At 35.9% G+C, this 17,206-nt stretch overlaps 8 protein-coding genes across 8 annotated transcripts, besides 1 other annotated feature; 4 read left to right on the forward strand and 4 right to left on the reverse strand.

Moving 5' to 3' along the window:
- Positions 1 to 430: 430 nt before the first annotated feature.
- On the forward strand, positions 431 to 1,509 carry BEWA_005100 (hypothetical protein; the record flags this gene model as incomplete). The annotated part of the gene is made up of 4 exons (XM_004830711.1): positions 431 to 532; positions 569 to 649; positions 688 to 867; positions 901 to 1,509. 4 exons carry the CDS (start codon positions 431 to 433, stop codon positions 1,507 to 1,509), a joined length of 972 nt encoding a protein of 323 aa, XP_004830768.1.
- Positions 1,510 to 1,647: 138 nt separating this feature from the next.
- BEWA_005110 (MIF4G domain-containing protein) lies at positions 1,648 to 4,500 on the reverse strand (the record flags this gene model as incomplete). The annotated part of the gene is made up of 1 exon (XM_004830712.1): positions 1,648 to 4,500. One exon carries the CDS (start codon positions 4,498 to 4,500, stop codon positions 1,648 to 1,650), a length of 2,853 nt encoding a protein of 950 aa, XP_004830769.1.
- Positions 4,501 to 5,532: 1,032 nt separating this feature from the next.
- Positions 5,533 to 6,667, forward strand: BEWA_005120 (peptide chain release factor 2, putative; the record flags this gene model as incomplete). The annotated part of the gene is made up of 5 exons (XM_004830713.1): positions 5,533 to 5,654; positions 5,688 to 5,797; positions 5,839 to 6,279; positions 6,314 to 6,432; positions 6,467 to 6,667. 5 exons carry the CDS (start codon positions 5,533 to 5,535, stop codon positions 6,665 to 6,667), a joined length of 993 nt encoding a protein of 330 aa, XP_004830770.1.
- A 20-nt stretch (positions 6,668 to 6,687) lies between these two features.
- BEWA_005130 (hypothetical protein) lies at positions 6,688 to 7,419 on the reverse strand (the record flags this gene model as incomplete). The annotated part of the gene is made up of 4 exons (XM_004830714.1): positions 6,688 to 6,834; positions 6,868 to 6,949; positions 6,984 to 7,221; positions 7,257 to 7,419. The coding sequence occupies 4 exons, from the start codon at positions 7,417 to 7,419 to the stop codon at positions 6,688 to 6,690; spliced, it is 630 nt and encodes a 209-aa protein (XP_004830771.1).
- A 6-nt stretch (positions 7,420 to 7,425) lies between these two features.
- BEWA_005140 (hypothetical protein) lies at positions 7,426 to 9,353 on the reverse strand (the record flags this gene model as incomplete). Its single annotated transcript, XM_004830715.1, has 6 exons — positions 7,426 to 7,555; positions 7,594 to 7,865; positions 8,025 to 8,297; positions 8,331 to 9,207; positions 9,246 to 9,303; positions 9,341 to 9,353. 6 exons carry the CDS (start codon positions 9,351 to 9,353, stop codon positions 7,426 to 7,428), a joined length of 1,623 nt encoding a protein of 540 aa, XP_004830772.1.
- A 133-nt stretch (positions 9,354 to 9,486) lies between these two features.
- Positions 9,487 to 9,510: a sequence feature (AT_rich).
- A 722-nt stretch (positions 9,511 to 10,232) lies between these two features.
- BEWA_005150 (hypothetical protein) lies at positions 10,233 to 13,016 on the forward strand (the record flags this gene model as incomplete). Its single annotated transcript, XM_004830716.1, has 1 exon — positions 10,233 to 13,016. The coding sequence occupies one exon, from the start codon at positions 10,233 to 10,235 to the stop codon at positions 13,014 to 13,016; it is 2,784 nt and encodes a 927-aa protein (XP_004830773.1).
- Positions 13,017 to 13,020: 4 nt separating this feature from the next.
- BEWA_005160 (hypothetical protein) lies at positions 13,021 to 14,967 on the reverse strand (the record flags this gene model as incomplete). Its single annotated transcript, XM_004830717.1, has 9 exons — positions 13,021 to 13,158; positions 13,194 to 13,355; positions 13,390 to 13,609; positions 13,644 to 13,878; positions 13,914 to 14,367; positions 14,404 to 14,565; positions 14,603 to 14,729; positions 14,790 to 14,863; positions 14,935 to 14,967. 9 exons carry the CDS (start codon positions 14,965 to 14,967, stop codon positions 13,021 to 13,023), a joined length of 1,605 nt encoding a protein of 534 aa, XP_004830774.1.
- Positions 14,968 to 15,452: 485 nt separating this feature from the next.
- On the forward strand, positions 15,453 to 17,042 carry BEWA_005170 (hypothetical protein; the record flags this gene model as incomplete). The annotated part of the gene is made up of 1 exon (XM_004830718.1): positions 15,453 to 17,042. One exon carries the CDS (start codon positions 15,453 to 15,455, stop codon positions 17,040 to 17,042), a length of 1,590 nt encoding a protein of 529 aa, XP_004830775.1.
- Between the last annotated feature and the right edge of the window lie 164 nt (positions 17,043 to 17,206).

Below are 17,206 nucleotides of genomic sequence, written 5' to 3' on the forward strand. Positions count from 1 at the left end.
TAAAGAATAGAATACAGCAAATATATAACTTAAAACCAGATTACTATCATGACAAAGTTTCCAATATTCACTGGAAATCTTCAAACTTGTCAATACTTACCAAAAACTCCAACGTAAAACATTGACAAACATGTGGATAAACATATTTTAGGGAGAAGATGTTGAGCTGTGGAATTCGGATTATGGCTATACATATTTTACATGCGCGAACATCGTATATGTCCACAAGACTAACGTAAGAAGATACATTTGCATTGAAATTAATTAGGTGGGTAATATATTGATAGAGATTCCCCTAGTTTTTGGGATTAGTATTCTAGACGAAGATGAAAGCATAACATTTGTGAATAAATTACCACTACTTTATATACAAGGTAAATGTGACCGATAATTACAGTACGGTTTAGACAATTTTCCTAGAATACTCAGTATGGGATTTAAGCTTGAAATGGCAAAATGTTTCGAATTGAGATTATGTTGTAGAAGAACAGATGATAAAAACATTCGAATGGAGAACATATCACTATTATATGTATTTCGTGCAGAAAGAAATTATATGCTAATATAGGAAAAACACATCTTGACCATGTTCCCAGAACTTAGTTACAGCAAAAATGAAAGTAGAAAGATAAGTTATGCAGTAATTGAGGTACGATACAATAGAATTATACATAAAATGCGATACAGATACCACAAGTGCCCACAGTTCACAGATACTCCTTAGTAAGGTCATGTAATGTTTTTGAAGATGACAATATCAATGAAACCCACTGTGATGACTCTGCCATACGATATAGCCACGAAATGCAAAACAAGAATCTACATTCTGCGTATACCAATGGGTCGAAGAATAATTCAACACTTGAAGTACATTCCACCTTAGTCCTTATATATTTACAGGTGCCTGAGTCTTTTGCTGGTGAAGAATTGAAAATTTTTAAAGTGGATAAACATAGTGTAGAGGGTTTGCCCATTGAGAATGAAAATAAAACAAATGATGATCTGACCAGTAACCTCAGATTTTTGCCACCAATGCAAAACCGTCCAAATTCTCTAAACGACGATGGCAACATAGATAATAGGTTATACAGGAAAGATTATGCAGAAAATGATAACGGAAGTCATAAACTAACACACGAACCAGAAAATATACAAGCTAATTTTGAGAAGCTGCAAACTGAACTTCTCAAGACTGATCAGGAAGACGTCTCGCATATTCCAGGAAGGGGACATGAAATTAGGAATTTGAGAAACCTCATCAAAGGTATTACACAACAGATATTAATTAGATTAGATGCAGATGGCGAATGTGTTGTAGAAGAAATACTGGAGCATCTAGAGAAAGTATCACGGCTACTAAAGGTAGAAAGGGATCGTTCCCTAGGGGTAGTTAGGAGTGAGTACCGAGATCTCAGAGCAAGGATTGAGGCAAAATTCCACAAGACCATACGCAAATCCCAAGATAGGTGGAAGGCTACAAACGAAAAATTTATAAAAGTAAGCGGATAAATAAATGATCTACAAGATTACAAGCACTTCATACATCTTTTAGCGCCTTGAAGATATACAAAGTAGACTGGACGTTGAAATAAAATTTCCTAGTTTAAAAATTACTGAAAAAAGTACCTCAAACTCATAAACTTGTACTCATGCCTTTATATACTTCTGAATTTCCTCAAAATCCGCATTTCCGGAGCATCCTTCTTCCATATGATCAAGCAACTCTGTAATCAACTGAGGTAATACGGGGTAATCTTCCATCAACATCGCGTAAGAATTCTCTGATTCTTCATTTAATACAAATTCCTTCAAGCAAGATATGAGACAGTGTTGCGATGATCTGGTTTCAGCAAGCAAGTAAAGCCATTTTGTGAGTAATGCACGTTCTTTCGTGGCAGTGACCTTTGCACAAAGTTCGATTGTGTCCATGATCATAAGATTGAAAAGCTCCTCATCACGTGAGCCCGGTAAATTTAACTCAGTAACTCTTAGGAATGATTCAGAAGTATCGTGCGATAGTATCAACTCGGTTAATATGGATTTGACGTGCTTCTTAAGAGCATCGTGACTAATACTTTCAACAGCCCTTTGAACATTCGATTCTACCGGTGGGAAATTGGCACTTTTCTGTTCACCAAAGTTCTTTTGCTTCCTGTTTTTCCTCCAGAGGTCCTCTTGAACTTTTGAGGTTTCCATGTTAACTTTGGAACGCAGCTCCTGAAGTTTACACGGGCCTTCAAGTTTATGTACAGGTTGCTTATCCCACCTTTCTTGCCTACAATCCAGTACATTTTTAATTAGACAGCGTATCCTAAAACATATATCTTCATTCTTCCCGAGTTCTGCTAGTAATTGAATACGCTTCTCAAATTCTGGTAGATGCTTCCATCTAGTAGTATCAAAAGACCGTCCTACAGTCTGTAATAGAGTACACATAGCCTCTAAGTGGTTATTACCCATGTTAATATCATTGTACAAGGCTATACACTCTTCACGTTTGGAGAACACCTGGTCCAAACAGGTGATAAGGAGTTTAGCAGCTAGAAGCTTCTGCTTAAATAGCTCACCCACAAAAATCATATTTCCACGCATCTTGTGCTTATATTTTTGCTCAAATTCGAATATGTCATCTCCTTCTAGATCCTCTGGAATTGTTAGAGGCTTAAGATTATTTTCAAATGATTCTTGACTGCAATTTAGCAATATGCGCATAAAGTCACTATTCCTACTAGTTTTATTATCCATGGGTTTAGAATCTGTTTTTGGCTCAGTAGAACGAGCCGGAGCCTCGGAATGGCCCTCAGCGTCAGGATCCTTATAATCAATATCGTACAAATCAACAGCTAACTTTGTACAGAGTTCTACATACATTGGAATGAAATGGTGCTGCGTAACTGCCTTTCCAAAAACAAACTTCACTAACATCAATGCGTGTTCTGGAGTATCGATTCCACAGGCAATAATTTGATCATATATGATGTCAAACTTTTCAAAAGTAAGCCTATTTAGCAAACCCATGATTTTACGTTTGAGTTGGCATTCTTTGTCCAGCTTTTGTTTGGCTTGCTTTATAATCCATGATGACTCTGATGCAGCTGGAAGCTGTTGATCACTATGTTCTCTTGAAAACTCTCTGTGTGAAAATCTAAAATTATTTCCAAATCCCTTTGATTGATCATTAAAAGGCTTAGAGTGACGCCAGTTATCGCCTTTTTTTGAGTTGTTTGCAGAATAATCATTAAAATTACGGTTTCCTGATGTCTTAGAAGACGAATCCCTTATATTTGAATGAGAAAAGAGCAAAATAGGATAATCCTTGGATTCCCTAAGCTTCTCCAATCCACCATCATTGAGGTAAGTGTATATTGAAAGCATCTTTGTGATATTATAAACATATGGATCTGTATCATCCGTCTCAGCCGTTGTATCAGAAACTGAAATTTTTAAGTCGTCAAGTTTTTCTGCAACACTTTCACTTACAGATTCAGATGCTGTTTTTGCATTTTCAGTATGTAAATTTGAATCCGATTTTGTTATTTTGTCCAGTTCAACTTGTGGAGTTTTTGATAACACTTCTGCAATTTTTGTTTCTGCATCAGCTGGTTTTGATTCAGAAGATACTTTTACATTCTCTTGGTGTGCTTGCTTTGCAGGTTCGTTGGTCACTTCAGCTGCTCTTTTAATAACCTTGGCATAAGAAACTTGCTCAGTAGGTATCTGAGGAGCAGCTGGTTTCTTTGGAACCAACTGTCTGGTTGTTGATAATTTGGTTCTCTCTGCCCATGTTAATGGTTTGGAAGGAGCAGTTTCAACAGGTGTAGTGGTATCAACATGTTCTGGTGTGGTAGTAATAGCAGGGGTTTCAACCGGTTTCTTTGTTTGTTGTGCTGCAGCTTCAACCTCTGGCATTGGCTTAGGTTGAGTTTCCTCGGGTTTGCTCTGAAGATGCTTACCACCACTTTTTGGCACATTTCCAGTAACAACTGCATTATATGGAATTTGCACTTGAGGTGGATTATTAATCGTATATTCAGCATGTGGTTTGCTATAAACATTCCTTTGGATGTGATATCCCTGGGGCCTAGAATAGTTATATGACATATAATCATACGAGGCATTCCCAGAATACATATGTTGCTGATACGGAACACCCATTTGCATAGGCATTTGTCCGTACTGCTGTCCATGCATCCACATCTGAGGGTGTAGATATTGTTGTTCCTGATGTCTTTGCGATATATTTCTTCCATAATTTGGGACATGGCCATTTTTGTATGATCCAGCATTTACAATTTCAGGGACACGCAACATACTCAGATTTGCGTCGAACAAAGTGGGTAATTGCCCTGGAACGAACTCAGGGGCATCTGCATTTAGTTTACCTGAGCTTTTGATTTGTGATGGGTTGAACTCTGGCGCGTCAGGGTTAAACACAGAACTAGGCGTTGATTTAGTAGGAATACCAGCATCATCATGACTAATGTTCTTTGATGCAGCCATTTTCCTATTTTAGTTTCCACTTACCAGCCTAATATCCAAAATACTGAAATCGATATAATTTACAGTATTAAACTATCTCAATCTAATTAACAAAAAACATCACGTCTATAGTAAAAAAGATGAGTATATTTTGAAACCAGCATGTTTGAACATCTGAGTTTTATATGGAAGACATCGAAGCAAGTCCGATAACGATATTGAAAGTCAGAGCAGACAAAACATCAACTATATTATACATTAAAACTAATAATACTAACTATAAATGAGTTAAGTAAAAAATAACTTATGCATCCACAGAAGCATAACTGATTTTAGGCCTACACCTATGTTAAACATTTTCACGCGGTGGGGGTAACATATTTGGCTGATTTTCGGTCTATTACCGCGAAAAATTCCATTACCCCTTTTCCAGTGTACACATATAATTTATTTCAACAACTAGGAATCGCTTCATCCATTTTACAGGAATCTCTCTCAAATAAACGTTGATACACCAGGGTGTCCCTACTCGGACTTACCAGCTAATCAGCTCTCGATCAACAAAACAACCATGTACACCGATATTTACATCATACAAATCCATTTATTACCATATGGTATTCCGATATTGTCTCCCTGGAGTCTTAGTACTGCGTTTCTGTACACATTTCTTTTCATTTTTTAGACACGCGTTTCTGGATTTATCTTGCTTTGAATTTAAATTTCTAGTCGACACTGACATACGCACTATACAGTATTTCTTACCAACGACTCCCCTACTGTTTCTTCGCCTTTTATGAGTTCCGTCCATCCACTTGTTGTTTTTTACACTTACACGGGCTTTTCGCCGGAGCTTCCTGCATTATTGTATCATATTATTATATTCAATATACACAGCTGTTGTAATGACTCTATTGGGTATATAGCGTGTTGTTTCTATCCTAGTGATTCTTCGATAGGTTATCTCTAATGACTGGCTTATTTTAGTGGAGGACTTTAATGTTGATTATAAACCTGAGTTATATACTCTGCTTTTTCTTCAATCAATTTGCTATGTCATATGGATTTTATATAAGTAGACATTTGACACAAGGCACTAAAAACGCCTTGTGCAACCAATACAAGTTTTATACCCTGTTACAGTATGGTGAACGTGCGGGGATTAGTTATGATAGGTAATGTTATAGCTTATTTTACTGATTCTGCAGGCCACATCATCCACGGAGTTATGGAATTTCTAGCAGTTCAAAAGGACATACTGATGCACTTTCATTTGATAAATATGACAAGAACGACTGCAAACTTATAATCACTGCAGGTATGCTCATTCATATGAATACTTTGTCATAAACTGCACAGGTGTTGGCGGAGCTGAAGCTTGTGATTGGTGCAAGATGCTGAGTAGGATGTACAAGAAATTTGTTTCTAGTTATAAAATGCCAGAAGATAAAAAATTTGGACCTTTACCGGAGGTTTTAAAGTATGTAGAAGTAACAGCATCCCCTGGTGATTTGAATGGGTACAAAATGGTAGAAGTCGATATAATAGGAAAATATGCCTACAAACTCCTTAAAGGTGAAAAGGGAACCCACAGACTTGTTAGACATACACCATTTCATGCAGCAAAAAAAAGACAAACCACTTTTGGTGGTGTGCAGGTCATACCAATACTTTCAAGTGATGATGAAGATGTAAAATTTTACAATAAATCCAAAAACCTCCAGGAGAAGGATTTGATATTTGAATCCATGCGTAGCGAGGGAAAGGGAGGTCAAAATGTTAACAAAGTTGAAACGGCAGGTACTATCTTTATTTTCATAATTCTTGTACATAGTAAGGGTAACACACAAGCCAACTGGCTTATCGGTAAAAGTACAACAAGAGCGCACAAACACACGCAACAAACAAATCGCATTACAAAAGCTTGCCGAAAAGGTGGAACTACACTATAGGGTTCGTTTGTCCACGTCACCATATAATACAACAGAACATATTACAAGAGCGCTTGGAAGAGGTAAAAGGCACAGAAGTGGATGCTTCTTGGGCTAGACACATTAGAAGCTATGTTTTAAACCCAGAACAGAGGTTCAAGGATCATCGAACAAATTACGAAACGGCTGCCGTCCACGACATTATGGATGGTGATCTGTTACCCGTAATTCTAACATATCTAGAACACTTAAAATGATATAATAAAACCTTTTAACATTACAAGAGTTCTACTTCTTTTAGTTTGAAACCCTCCCCGGTTACATAAAGGGCAGTAGCCCCTAAAGCCTTGGCACCTTTACAATTTTCGATATCATCATCGATTAGTATAATCTCTTCGAGCTTTACATCGAAATCAGCACAAATCTACGTGGTTGTATATTGCAAACTGATAGTTACCCTCTTTAGGTGGTACTCCTTGCGAAGAGGCATCGGTTTATCTAGGCCTAGTTTAGAATACATTTTGGGTGAATCCCAGAATCTGTCAGATACTGTGCAATAGTAATTTGTCTCACCTTGGATAGAATGCGTAAACTTGTGCAATATCTGCATCACAATCACTATGTTTTAGAGCAGCATGGACCATCTCTTCACCAGAAATATATTTGGGGTGTCCTTTGACATGGACAGCGTCAGAAAATGTTACGATAGCTAATGATATTGGTGAAGTCTTGAGTCTCTTAGCCAGAGATTTGAAATCAGGAGTTACCGATTCCAACACATCTTTATCTACATCCGGATTAACATAGCCACCTAAACCATAAATGTGTGAAGTTATGATGTGTAACCTGAGTGAAGTTCGATCATAGTGGCGTCAAAATCGCAAGCTATGAACTTGTAACCGGATTCTTCCAGCAATGTTACAAACTCATCAACAGCCTCATGGGATGCAAGGGAATGAAATTTTTTATCGGATATATATGACTGCATACGTGTATGAAACTCATTCATTTTATATTAAGAATTCGCATCCCTAGGTCTATGTGCACCGATTTCGCAGTCTAACAGGATTTCGTTAGGCAACAAATAATCTGGTCTAGGGTTATAAAATGAAGTTTTCTCAGAAATGATCGTGGATTCTTTACACCTAAAGTATAAACGTCATTAGATAGACACATTGCATACTTGGGGCAGAGGGTGGGGTTTTGGCCATTCAAAGAGTAGTACTTATATCTGCACTTTTCGTTCATACAAAAATGTGATTCCTTTTTAACCTTCTTCCTTATAAATGTGTGATTCTCCTGTTTGCAGTACGGGTTTATGTGTTCGGCCCATCGATCACATTCCTCACAGTAGTATGCAAGAACTTCTATAAACTTTATGGTTTGTTTATACTCCTCAGCGATATCCATCTTCTCCAACTCTTTTAATCGATCCTTTATTTTCATACCTTCCTCCTAAATGTATTTGTGCATTGTAAATTAGGTTATTTTCGCTACCTCGCTTAAGAGCATCTCCACACTCGATGATAGACTTAATATATTCTCCAGATTTTTCATGGCCTAAGAATGAGATGTATTTGGAATAAGGGGTGTGTGTACAGTACGCAAACATACATCTTTTGTATCTGTCTGGGTAGGTTTATGCCCGCTACAAACGGAGCCTGTGAACCTGTGTGTTGTCAAATTCTTGTTAGGAGTCTTCAGATGTTTTCTTATAGCTCTCCTAAGTTTAAGGCTGGATATAGCTATGCTCTCTATGGGATGGTCCAAGAGACGGTTGCACGATTTCATTATTTCGCATCTTTCAATAACATCGCTACTTACACCATCTAATCGCCTTACTATGAGTTGTAGCGATCCGAGGATTTGTTTGTACTCTTTAGTCCCCTACAAATTTGTATTTCACTGGCAACGTCTAACCTTTAGGGAGTGTTCATGTATCATTTGAGCCAGCCTTTCAAATTCTTTTGAGCGTGCAGACTTTGTTATATTTCCGGAGGACCTAGCTTTGGTTTCGTTATTTGAGAGAGAACGTGTGTCTTTGTTTACATCATTATTACGTTCACTTATGACCTTTTGTACTAGTATGTTAAGATCCCCTAATTTATTAATCGTTTCTTTTGGTTTGTTTAAATATCCAGAATCAGTAAATGTGAACGGAGTATTAACCTTCTTTATTGAGGTTGGATAAATATGGATATATCGGTCGTCAGTTAAGGTAGATCCTACCTTTGTGTTGGGATGCTCTACATTGGTTTTAACAGCCGAACTGACCTTTTTAGTTTTTGTCCCGGACTTTACATGAAATTTACAAAAGTCACCTTGATTGTGCGTATATACAAAATTTCTGCACGCGGTTCCCTTTGAGGTAATACCCTTGCAAAACTGTAAACCGTCAAGTTCTCCAATGATTAAAATGTCATCCATTTGTCTAATATTTATACACTTCAAGTCTGTTTTCACCATTTGTTCTTTAATATCCGGGTTTAAAATTGCACATATAGTTCCAGTGTTAATAGCTTTTAATTCGGGGGGCAATTTGCCGCGAACAGATATCCTTATGGATGACTCTTGCATATCGGAAGCCACCCAGTTGGTAACTAAATCATCATTATTAACAAATGTATTCGACATGACTATGACACAGATCATAGCTAGATCAATATTGTTTGCTAATCCAAGTAACTTGCGGCATTGTTGTATATCTTTTGTATTTACCACACTCTTCAAACTTGCAAAGAATGTGGTATCGTCGGATAAAATCATGCTGATGTCCTTGTAATCTATAGTCCAATTCCTTAAAGTATCATGTTTAGAATTTAAGATAGTACTTACTTTATGATGAGATGTATATCGTTGGCAATTATGCCATTCTTGTACAAACGTGTCACAGCTGAAGGACCATTCATACGCAGATTCCACAAACTTACACTTGTTTGACATGGTATTCTTTGCGATATGTTATAATAGGTAATTTTTTTAAGCGATAAAGTTCCAGACCGATGAATTATGCTATTTAGACACGGGATGATGCTACAGAATGTCAAAGGCGTCAAAACAGATAACTTTTGTACACATTTTATAAAATATAATTTTTATACGTTGTTTATCCTACTTTTAAAGATAATACTCACGAATATACCACAAAATCCCTGTGAAAATTCTAGAATGGAAGGATTATACTTCTACATTGATGCATCATTTAGAAAATCCTTTATATATATATCAATATAAAGCAGATAATTTCACCACAGTATCATACCTGGTGAGTGTTCATTACATCTAACGTGGCGTATAATGTGATGTGTTATCTGTGGTTGTTAGGCTATTCACTGCATCGTACATAATAATCTTAAAGTGGCAGAATTAAATAATACATTTTAACGGACAAAATGCCATTAAACTATAGTTAATAATATACATTTGGATCGTTTGTCTGTAATGCGTTTATGCCACTTTATTCATTCCTCCTTACATATTTTTAGCAATGCTTGTGCACAACAGTTTTATCGCTATTCATACTCATGGATTTTATTATAGTACATTTTTTATTTAGTTGCATTAAAATTGGTTATTTATAATGCATATAATGAGTGAATTTGATACACATTTTAACAAATGATACCGATCGGTATAATTTGACCGTTTTGTCAATGTGTCCATAGATTTTAATTCTTGTACATTATTAAAGACATTCTGCACTGAATGAGTTGCATATTGTCCCCTTTCAAAGTCATATAACTACTTTTCCAGACCTTTGCTTTGAGGAAATAAGCCGTTTTACATTTAATATCACAAATATTCTAGCTGATTGCTTAAGATATGGCTTCACAAAACCAACAAGGACCCTCTGATAGTAAGGGTAACACACTGTTATTAATGATTCATGTGAAGAAAGTAATTCTTAAACAATGGATAGCAGAATGCTTGGAAATAGAACAACTCAAACTTAGGTGGGAGATGCAATGTGATGGATTTAAACCTGAGCCTAATTTGTTCTTAGAATCTAAATCTGAGCCATTTCAATTAAATAAACTGGAAGCAGAAAATGTAGATACTATATCTCTAGTGACGCAAACTGTCAGTTTAGATGATAAGATCACACTTGATGATAAAATAAGCTTGAAACTGGAACTTGTTATAGATAATTCACCAAATGTAGTTGTAGGAACAGCCATTTGTAAACTAAATACACTAAAGATAAGGTCGCAGTTAAGTCCATTTTCGTTTGAATTGAAAAACGAAGATGAAATATTTATAGGATACGTGGACACATTTTATGTGTCGCAGCAAAGATGGGTAATGATGAACAAAAACTCTTTACCCATGATAAGGAGACCAAACACAATGGAGGAATCAACCCCTGAATCTGAGGCCAAAGATGATAGTACAACAATGAGTTCAGAATACTTTACTGATGATTCTCCATATTCTGCGAATAATGATAACTCTGAAGATGATTATGTTATGATTTTTTGGAATTCTGCAAATACATGTTTTGTGAGAAACCATCCAAATGATGTTCAACTGCAGGAATTATACACATTCATGAGTTCCTCTTTAAAAAATGGAGATCTAAATGCTGTAATCGAACTGACAACTCAGCAAAATAATTTACCTAAACCACAAGAGAATTCGCTTTCTTCCACATTGTTCAAACAACTAACATACTCTGATGCTAAAACTTTGATGCATACATCTCAGTCAACACCGTGTGATATATCATGCACTAATGATACTTCTCAAAAATCTGGCGATTCTAGCTCAGTTTCTTCATCAAGATCGGCGCTTTCATTCACTATTGATGAAATTCAACATAGTAGCCGTTTATATACTAGCTCTTTGCCGAGTGTAGAAAGGTTCTTAAATAAACCTGTATTCAATGACCCAACATCATTTTATAATTACATCTCTCGTCAAAACAAACATTTTCAAAGTATTCTCAGTAAAAGGTTTTTATCTCCATCTTCTAGGGTGGATGACCTTTCCACAGGACGAAGCGCAATATCGGATAGAGTTAAGGTACCTAAGAAATCTTCCCCCGGCTTTGGTGAAAAGTTAATCAAACACACACAATCAACAATTGATACTATGTCATCCTTTAATAACAATTTGAATAGCTATTCTGGGCCAAGTATTGATACAGTAACTACTGATTTAGTTTCACTAGAAAATAAATCATCCCGCGATATCGTAGATGAGGAATCTCTGACAATAGGCGATGCAACCATTACAACTACAAAGACGATGTTTTCTAACACTACATTTACTGATAAGGGTCAGAATTCTGCGAGACTTATTGGATTAACTGAGCACAAACTATTTAATATTTATGAAGCTAGCCCCGCACCAATAGAATACAAGGAGTCTGCAGATGCGGTGAATAACATATCTTCATTGGATCCAGAGCACATACTCAGCATTAGGGGAGATTATGCCACTCCAATATGTGAGAAATCTGTTACGGTATATTCACTCTTTAGCCCCGTAAGTAATATGAACGAAAATGAGATACATAGTCCAGATGAATCCTTGTATGATGCACGATCATCGCACGATTCTACTAGCGTCCCGGATGAACTGATAGAACTTCCGTTAAAGTTGGATAATTTACGTAATATAGATACTTTTGAGACGACAAACTCTATTTACTATCAAAAACCATACGGTATTGATTCAGCACACAAGAACATAGAGTCCATTAGAAACTATTTCAAACAACCACAGAATGCCTACTATTTGTCTGATCAAGATATAGATTATTCACAGGATATGGATTACGTATACTTTAACGGTGATTATGAAACTGACTCCTTGCTTTGCGAAAGTTCTATACTAGACTTTAAAATGATAATGAGGGATTTAAATACTATGTCTAACTCTTCAAAACCATCAGTAATTGGCATGAGTTTAAGGGATTGCTCTCAAGAAACCATAAACAATGCTTTGGAAGACGCGAAGTTATTAAAGTCACAATGTGAAATATTACCAAAAGCTGCCATTATAAAGATTTTCCTAAAATATTTAAATTTTTATGCATCAGAAATGATATCCGTTGTAATTCACTTCGAGACGATTACGCAAAAACAGTTGGAAACCATAAAAAAAATATCAAACAACGTTGATGATGTTATTAACTACATAGATATCGCACTTACTATACTTATTAGTGAATTGCAAAGTTTGATAGCAAATAGGATTGACAATATAAATTTGGAAACTCTACCTTTTGAATTTATGAAACAAAATAATACAAGATACAATGAAAACCTATCTAGTATAGAATCTCAGGGAATACACACTAGTGAAGCATGCAACTTTTTCTTATATGATACACAAACTACAGAGACTGAGATTGACGACTTCGAAATAGATGCACCAGTAGTTGATAAAAATATTGTTTTGCGGAATGTAATAACGACAATGTACCAGGATGTGGGCTCCATGGGTTCTAGGAGGCTCGTATACATATCAAAAATGCAATCCGTGCAAACAAAGAGCAGAGGCTGTCTAATAAGATTTTCAGCTATAAAGTTGGCATTTTATCGCACCTTTTGTGGTAGACGTAAGATAACGATAGGTTCTGGACAAATATTGAAGGTATAACATCTTATTTTTTATATTTTGCATTATTTACATCAATATGGTCGATTGCAAAATTTTCATCAGTGAATAACTTGGAAAACCTTTCATCTTCAAGGGCAGATTTTGCTCTGAGGGCTGCCTCTCTTTCTTTCTTAGTGAGACCCTACAAAATATAATGCTTTGGGTGTGTAAACCCACTTTTGTATCTACAGAGGCCGATGCCTCGAGCTTTTCGACGAGTTCTGGATTTACCTTAACCTTCTTTTGTCGTACAGGTATTCTCATTTGTCTATTCTTTTCTATCTTTTCATGGAGCTTTTGTTTCCTGTATTCCTCAAAGTCGAAGTCGGATGTTAAGTTCTATTTTATGTATATCATTATGTATGAACAAAACCTTTAGGTTCCTGTAGGTTCTACTATCGATGAAGTATCCATGCATGTAATCTTTGACCAATTTTGTGCCAATTAGCTCGACTGCATTTAATTCTTCCAACTGTTGTTTAGTAACAAAGACGTGTCCGTCATAGATCTGCTGTTTGGCGGTCGGTACGCCAGTGTTCGTAGCGTTTGGAATCTCCATCTCTTCTGTGATGTTTTCAAGAAATGAACACCACCTAAGGATTGTTAATTTCAAATTTGGCAACTTACGTAGGTGCTGGTCCAATATGAGGTACAAAGTATGTACCAACACGTGTTTGGTCTCCAACGATAAAACATATTCCACTGTCTGGATAAAAGGAGAACCCATTTATTCTAATAACCCCCTGCTTTTTGTCATTAGTATTTAGGCCTTCTACTGATACAACAAAGTTCCCGTTCTCAATTTCATGGATTCTAACACTTTTGTTGTCTGACCAGGCTATTAGTGAATTTTCACCAATATCTGCGATTATCGTTAAACACATTCTGTAAAATTACCAGTAGTGTAGTGATTTACGGAGTTTATCCACTCTATGCAATTTATTGCCGTTCCATTGATGTTTTCCTTTTCCCATATAGGTTTGGAGTTTCTTATATCATAAAGTTTTAGCATTCCATATTCTGTTCCAACGGCTACTTTCAATCCATTTGAAGAGTATTCGCACGAAGTTACGCTATCATCAAGATTGTTACTACAACTAAATTTTGAGGCTGATTTTTGAGATCTTAGATCCCAACTTTCTAGAATACATTTATTTCCTCCTGCTGACACAAGGGGCAATATAGGATTTTCCGATAAGCAATTCGTTTCTGAACATACTGAAGTCAGGGGTTCTTCAAATACACCCCTCTCCAGATTTACTCTGAATAGTTGATTTGAGGCATTGGCGGTAATAAGAGAGGAGTGATCCGATAAATACTTCATATCCCTGCCTTCATTAGGTATTCTAATCTAAATAGGGGCCATAACATATATCAATAAACGTACTGAATGATGACGGCCTCCTCTATTATGGAATTCAATTACCCTTTGTCGGCATAGGAATGCCAACTTTGTATAGTCAGATTCCAAAAAACATGTTTTTAGAACTTCATTATCAATACCTCTTCTGTGTTTTAGTGATAACTCCAGGGTATCATATATTCCGATCTACTTGTTTGAACATAAAGTTATCTTCAAAAGTTACCTGTGGAGGATATGTCCCACTTGCGATAATGTACCTGGAATCAGGTGAAATAGAGATTGTATCACAACACTGAGGAAATTCTAAATCATGAATAAGTTCGATTCTATGTTGGAATTCCGCATCTCCCCTGAACATTTATGTTTCTGGATCCAAGGACTACAGATTTAAGATATGAACAGCAACTAACTTCAATTTCCTGCTGTTTTTAGCCCATTCTAGGGAAAATTGAGGGGTAGATTTACCCGCAGATAAAGAATAAATCTAAATGAACATTGTAAGATGATGGTTGCGTATTTTAGAACTAAATGATAAATTGGCAGGAAAAAACATACCTTTAGTCCATTAGAATTGAACGTGCGAAGCATCACTGATAATAATGAGGTGATAGGCTGTTTAATCTCAATTTTACTTTTAAACAGAGCAAATTACGACTTTAGTTGCATATAATTACAGCATACAATCCAAATCAAACATCGAATGAACTTTCACAATCGTAATATCATGATTCTGCATTTTTGTTAGAAAATAAAATTCTTGTGATTGCGAGTCACCGTAGGCCATATATGATGTATTTTCCACGGATTCAGTTTATAACTCTGGATTAGACATATTCATTATTTATTCATACCACAATTTATACACAAGCGTTGTTTATAATTTTAATGGGTCATTTAGTAGTTGATACCATACTCCTATTTCATTTTCCTTCTATTTATGAATAGTTCTTGATGTAACACATATTATTACTACGTTACATTCTTTTGATAAACTGTAGTAACTGGATCTGGACTTACTGGGTTTTGTCTAATACACGCCAAGATATACACCAGTTTTGTGTGTACCTTCAGGAATGGATACATACAATGAGTTATCCTATGATGAGGAATGCTATTCTGGCATAACCTACGATGATTTTATTGCCAATTTTCCCATATCTTGCCATAATAGTTCACGTTCCAGTTCTGAGCAGCTGGATTTATTTGGAGCTACTCAACGGGATGATCTTTCTATCTCAAATCCACTTTCTGCTAACATACACAATATTGCACGTAAGATAGTTTCATTAAAGGGATTTTTAAAGAATAATAGAAGGATATTTTGGGGATATTTTCTTGGAGCGTATAATGAAGATACTTTGCAGAAGTTGACCACCTTTATACTTGATTCCAGGAAGAAGTACTGGAATTTGGTCGATCATTACAAGAAGAATAACAGTATAATGGCGATACAGACACTAGATCCACAAATATTCCACCCGTTGGCACCAATTGAAACAAATCCATGGGCAAAAAGTCAGCTTTCAAAGGAGCTAATGGAAGAGATATGGCAAGACATAGAAAGAACATATCAAGAGCGCACATTGTTCCAGATGGAAAGCGTTAGAAAATCACTACAACGCATATTATACGTATGGAGTATGGAGCATAGTTATATATCCTACAAGCAGGGCATGAATGAGTTATTGGCTATTATATATATAGTTTGTTATAGGGACCAGATAAAATATCCGCTAGATCATAGTTCGGATTGTACTATAGATAACTTTGAAATACTTTATTCTTCTTCACAAAATGACATTGAAGCTGATGCATTCACTATATTTAGTTCATTAATGACAATGGATTTGCAGCTCATGTATGATATTTCTGCTATAAAACTGTTAAAGAGTGCTGATATTCAGACACAAAATCGGTTCAACACGTTGTTACAATCAAATATGCATAGTTCTGAGCCTAAAAATCCACTTATCGCACGTTGTAACTATATTTATAATCACTTGTTGAAGGACAATGATCTAACTTTATATGCACACTTGAAAGATATAGATCTAGAACCTCACCTATTTTTGATACGTTGGGTACGACTGATATTTAGTCGTGAATTTAATGTTAATGAGACTCTGAATCTTTGGGATGCAATTCTTGCAGATCACTATTTAGATGTTATGAATAAGAACACCCCCAAAACTTCACACTTTCAACTTCATTTGATAGATTATTTTTCTGTGGCAATGCTCATATTCGTCAGGGAAAATTTAATGGAAAATGATATAAGCTATTGTTTGCAAAGGCTGTTTAAATACCCTCCAGTCGAGGATATTTCACACCTTGCATTAAAAGCATTTGACATAAAAAGAAGATACGAAATACATTCTGTTCAAGAAACGAATGATATAAAGCCACCTGAGGTAGATGACATTCAAAATGACCACAAAGGAGATACACATGATATTTGCAACACCAGTGAAGATGGAACACCAAAATCTGTAATAATAAAAATTCTTGACGATTCCACCGTTGTGGATAGTATGGATAATGAGTCCGACAATGAAGACTACAACCTAGGTAAAAATCTAAAGGTTAATTTGAAGGAAGAATTGATAAATGTTGCATCAAAGGTTCATGATATATACGAGGTTGTCCTAGGGTCGAACTGGTAAGTCATAGCAATGAATATTACAAGTGTTTAGTGATACAATTTTAACACTGTTGAAGGAGGTGCATGGAGATATTACAAGACTCATTTCTCTTATGGATATTCGCAGTTAAGCCTCTTATCACATAACATAAACACATGGAATCAATATTTTAACTGTTTTGTTAT

The sequence above is a fragment of the Theileria equi genome, chromosome 3 (genome assembly GCF_000342415.1).
Source record: "Theileria equi strain WA chromosome 3, complete sequence".
NCBI classification, from domain to species: Eukaryota; Apicomplexa; class Aconoidasida; order Piroplasmida; family Theileriidae; genus Theileria; species Theileria equi.